Raw genomic sequence first — 5,000 nt, 5'->3', positions numbered from 1 at the left:
GTGGGCGCATGCGTGTCTGTTATTGAATATATATCTTTCCGTCTGTCTTCCGGTCTGTGTTGTGTGTGACCCAGTGTGTGTTGTGGGAAAGTAAGAACAAGGAGAAACTGAGAGAGAGAGAGAGGAGAGAGAGAGAGAGAGAGAGAGAGAGAGAACAGAGGAGTGGAGGTGGAAGATCAAAGGGTTACCACTTCACTTTGCTCTGTCGCTGTGGTCTCTGCAAGGAGATGGTCTGTGGGGGTCTCTCCTGTCTGGGTCAAGTCTGTGGGGGTCTCTTCTGTCTGGGTCAAGTCTGTGGGGGTCTCTCCTGTCTGGGTCATGTCTGTGGGGTTCTCTTCTGTCTGGGTCAAGTCTGTGGGGGTCTCTCCTGTCTGGGTCATGTCTGTGGGGTTCTCTTCTGTCTGGGTCTAGTCTGTGGGGGTCTCTTCTGTCTGGGTCAAGTCTGTGGGGGTCTCTTCTGTCTGGGTCAAGTCTGTTGGGGTCTCTCCTGTCTGGGTCAAGTCTGTGGGGGTCTCTTCTCTCTGGGTCTAGTCTGTGGGGGTCTCTCTTCTGTCTGGGTCAAGTCTGTGGGGGTCTCTTCTGTCTGGGTCAAGTCTGTGGGGGTCTCTTCTGTCTGGGTCAAGTCTGTGGGGGTCTCTCCTGTCTGGGTCAAGTCTGTGGGGGTCTCTACTGTCTGCGTCAAGTCTATGGTGGTCTCTCCTGTCTGGGTCAAGTCTGTGGGGGTCTCTTCTCTCTGGGTCTAGTCTGTGGGGGTCTCTCTTCTGTCTGGGTCAAGTCTGTGGGGGTCTCTTCTGTCTGGGTCAAGTCTGTGGGGGTCTCTTCTGTCTGGGTCAAGTCTGTGGGGGTCTCTTCTGTCTGCGTCAAGTCTATGGTGGTCTCTCCTGTCTGGGTCAAGTCTGTGGGGGTCTCTTCTGTCTGGATCAAGTCTGTGGGGGTCTCTCCTGTCTGGATCAAGTCTGTGGGGGTCTCTCCTGTCTGGGTCAAGTCTGCGGGGGTCTCTCCTGTCTGGGTCAAGTCTGTGGGGTCTCTCCTGTCTGGGTCAAGTCTGTGGGGGTCTCTCCTGTCTGGGTCAAGTCTGTGGGGGTCTCTCCTGTCTGTGTCAAGTCTGTAGGGGACTCTCCTGTCTGGGTCAAGTCTGCGGGGGTCTCTCCTGTCTGGGTCAAGTCTGTGGGGGTCTCTCCTGTCTGGGTCAAGTCTGTGGGGGTCTCTCCTGTCTGGGTCAAGTCTGTGGGGGTCTCTCCTGTCTGTGTCAAGTCTGTAGGGGACTCTCCTGTCTGGGTCAAGTCTGTGGGGGTCTCTTCTGTCTGGGTCAAGTCTGTGGGGGTCTCTTCTGTCTGGGTCAAGTCTGTGGGGGTCTCTTCTGTCTGGGTCAAGTCTGTGGGTGGTTCTCTCCTGTCTGGGTCAAGTCTGTGGTGGTCTCTCCTGTCTAGGTCAAGTCTGTAGGGGTCTCTCCTGTCTGGGTCAAGTCTGTGGGGGTCTCTCCTGTCTGGGTCAAGTCTGTGGGGGTCTCTCCTGTCTGGGTCAAGTCTGTGGGGGTCTCTCATGTCTGGGTCAAGTCTGTGGGGGTCTCTTCTGTCTGGGTCAAGTCTGTGGTGGTCTCTCCTGTCTGGGTCAAGTCTGTGGTGGTCTCTCCTGTCCGGGTCAAGTCTGTGGGGGTCTCTCCTGTCTGGGTCAAGTCTGTGGGGGTCTCTCCTGTCTGAGTCAAGTCTGTGGGGGTCTCTCTGGGTCACGTCTATGGTGGTCTCTCCTGCCAGGGTTGAGTTGTTTTCACATATGCACTCCAGAAAATGTCCAAAGAATCAGGGCCATGAGTTTCAGTCATGGGGTGGCACCTGCAGGAGTTCACTACGGTCTGGAAGAATAAAGTCTGAGTAAAATGAGTTACAGAGATCCAGGTCTGAGCTCCTATGAGCCAGGGGCAACAGCGGTAAACTCCCTCAGAACACGAGGAAAACCAAGACTCATACGGGGAACCCAACCTCCTCAGGTCGACACCGGAGACACAACAGAGAACAGATAGAAGTAAAAGTGAACTGATGACAGATGAAGGGGTTACAGTAATGTGAATGTAGAATATTAGTGATGTATGAGTCTGAGGAAGGAGGAGGTGATCAGTGATTCTGTGGAAGGGCAGAGTTAATTTGAGATAAAACAGCATCCCTGCACAGCCAAGTGCGATACTGTAGATGAGACATGGCCAGGATGTTGTACAGGACACACAGGGTCAGGGGCTGGATTAGGGCAACACCAGGAGAGCAGCAGGAACAGGGCAATGTCTCGAGGCATGAGAGACACAGGAGAAAGAAAACCAGACAAGGGGAAAAGATAAAAATAAAGAGGTTAGAAGGTTCATGGTAAAGAACGGGCAAAATTGTCCTGCGGGGAAAAAAAGCTTCCACGGGTCAGACAAGAGAACCCAAGCAACAGACAGTGTGTTGGCGGTTACCAGAAAACTAACTAAAAGAGCTGTAGCTATGGTCATATGACAGGGTTAATACAGAGCAGTGATAATATGAAAACCAGCTCGAACACCAATAGAGAAGGAGTAACCTGAAAGTGAGTGATTAACTAAAAGCATGTTTGAAAAGGTAGGTTTTTAATATAGATTAAAGACTGAGAGTGTGTCTGAGCCCCGAACAGTAACCAGAGGCTATTCCAGTGTTCAGGAGCTTTGTGAGGAAAGGCTGTTCCTCCTGCAATGTTTTTCTTAATGCGAGCAACTAAGAGTAGACGGGCGTCCTGTAGGGCGTTCCATAGGACACTCACTTACTTAATTTATCGTGATTCTGGTGCTGAACTTCTAATTGTTGGCTGGATCAGGCCTGAACTGACCGTTCTGAGGCTGACTGGGTGCTGGTGGTGGAGGTTGGACATTGACAGCTGGACGACAGGTAGCTAGATGAGACTCAAATTCCATGTATTTCCCGTTAAATAGCAACTTTTCTGGCACAGATCGTAGACGTTTGCCTCGTCTGAATTGGCTCTTCCTTTTTTATTTGGTTGAAAAATGGTGAAGCTGCTTTTGGTTTTGTGGTTTGTTTGCTGCCATCATGTCCATTTTATTTATTAAATTTTTTTTATGGAACCAAATGTGGCTCTTCTATGCACCTTTATTTTTGTACGAATGCACTCTCCCTCGTTCACCTCCTGGGATCTGGGATCTCGTGCAGTGTGAAGGCCGTTCGTTTACACGTTTCCAGGCTCTGCGGGGTCTGTGTAAGTGTGAACTGTTGTCTGAGTGTGTGCTGTGTTTGTTTGCAGGTGTTCCGGCCTGTGGTGGGCCAGGTCCGTGTGGATGGAGTGTCGGTGCTGGAGTTTCTCTCAGACAGGAAGCTGGAATTTTACACTGAAGGAGAAGATCTCCGCCTGTTTGAGGTCTGTGCGAGTTTATTACTCTGTGTGTGTGTGTGTGTGTGTGTGGGTGTGTGTTTGTGTGTGTGTGTGTGTGTGTGTGTGTGTGTGTGTGAGAAAGATCATGAGTGAGACACTGCTGTAATAAAAAGCTTCTGTGACTTTACCACACAAACCAATACACTGTCCAGATGACTGTCCTCTGTTACGTGTATGTGTGTGTGTGTGTGTGTGTGTGTGTGTGTGTGAGAAAGACAGAGTCTATAAAACTGTCCTGCTTTGCCTGCTCTGGTTTGAAGAGTATGTCATTGGCAGTGTGTTGTGATGCTGAGAGACGTGTGTGTGTGTGTGTGTGTGTGTGTGTGTGAGAGAGAGAGAGAGAGAGAGAGAGAGAGAGAGAGAGAGAGAGAGAATGTGTGAGTGCAAATGGTGTGTGTGGACCTCTAGGTTCTGTTTGGGGGAAGAACAACAGGCACGACAGCAGAGTCGTTTACATTCACTGTATGCTGTTCAGAAACAGTACTCCCACACACACACACACACACATAAACACTCTCAGTCCTGCATCATTTCATCACTCCTTGTCTCTGATGCCTGTGGATGGATGATAAAAGGGAGAGTCCCTCTCTTTCATGTGTGAAAAGTGTGTGTGTGTGAGAGAGAGAGAAAGAGGGGGAGATGTGGGGGGGCCAGCAAGCTGTGAATAAAAAAAGACACAGCATAGAAAGAGACAGACAAATAAAAGAAAGGAAGAGTGAAAGAGAGGGAGGTGTCTGTGCGTGTGTGTGTGTGTGTGCCACATGACACTGATGTGTTCTGAACACTGCAATTCTGTATTCTCTGGGAAAAGAGCCTTGAGAAATCTGCCATAACATTTTGCTCTCTCTCTACTCCTCCTCTGTCCATCCCTCTCTCCTTTTCTCCTCCTCTGTCCATCCCTCTCTCCCCTCGTCTCCTCTCTTCTTCTCTACATCTGTCTATTTTCTTCTGCTCTCCTCTCTCCTCCATTCCCTCCACCTCTCCTCTCCTCTGTTCCCGCCTCCTCTTCCCCTCTTCTCTTCTCTTCTCTTCTCCTCATCTTCTCTCCTCCTCTCCTCTCCTCTCCTCTCCTTTCTCCTCCTCTCCACTCTCCTCCTCTCCACTCTCCTCTCCTCTCCACACCTCTCTTCACGTCTCTTCTTCTCTCTCCTCCTCTCCTTTCCTCTCTCATTCTGTAATAAAGTCAGACCCAGAGCACTTCACACAGCTTCTCTTTCTTCTCCTTCTTACTTTTGCTGTTCTGAGCTGAATGCGTGAGTGAATTACTGAACAGAGAGAGAAAGGGAGTGTGTCTGTGTGTGTGTGTGTGTGTGTGTGTGTGTGTGTGTGTGTGTGTGTGTGTGTGTGAGAGAGAGCGAGAGAGAGAGGGTGGAGGTGGAGCAGACTGAGGACTGTATTTACTGGCGTTTCCTTGACAACTGCTGTGTTTTTACTCTGCACATGGTAAGGACCATGCGTGATTGTGTGTGTGTGTGTGTGTGTGTTGGTATGCAGGCAGGAGGGTGAATTGGTGGAGTGAGTGTGTGACTGCTCTGGACATTGTGTGTGTGTGAGGAAAGGGTTAAGCACTGTTGACCTGTTAAACTGAAACGGGAAGAGTGCAGCTGTTT

The 5,000-nt window shown here is 50.2% G+C and overlaps 1 protein-coding gene across 2 annotated transcripts in view; it reads left to right on the top strand.

The window, feature by feature from the left end:
* Positions 1-5,000, top strand: part of jmjd1ca (jumonji domain containing 1Ca) — a 72,601-nt gene that overhangs the window by 31,123 nt on the left and 36,478 nt on the right. For both annotated transcript variants that reach the window (XM_066666943.1, XM_066666936.1), the window contains exon 3: positions 3,262-3,375. In XM_066666943.1, coding sequence (XP_066523040.1) covers positions 3,262-3,375 — 114 coding nt within the window. The remainder of the gene's footprint in view (positions 1-3,261; positions 3,376-5,000) is intronic.

The sequence above is a fragment of the Hoplias malabaricus genome, chromosome 1 (genome assembly GCF_029633855.1).
Source record: "Hoplias malabaricus isolate fHopMal1 chromosome 1, fHopMal1.hap1, whole genome shotgun sequence".
Lineage (NCBI taxonomy): Eukaryota > Metazoa > Chordata > Actinopteri > Characiformes > Erythrinidae > Hoplias > Hoplias malabaricus.
This window is presented reverse-complemented; position numbering and strand designations above follow the sequence as displayed.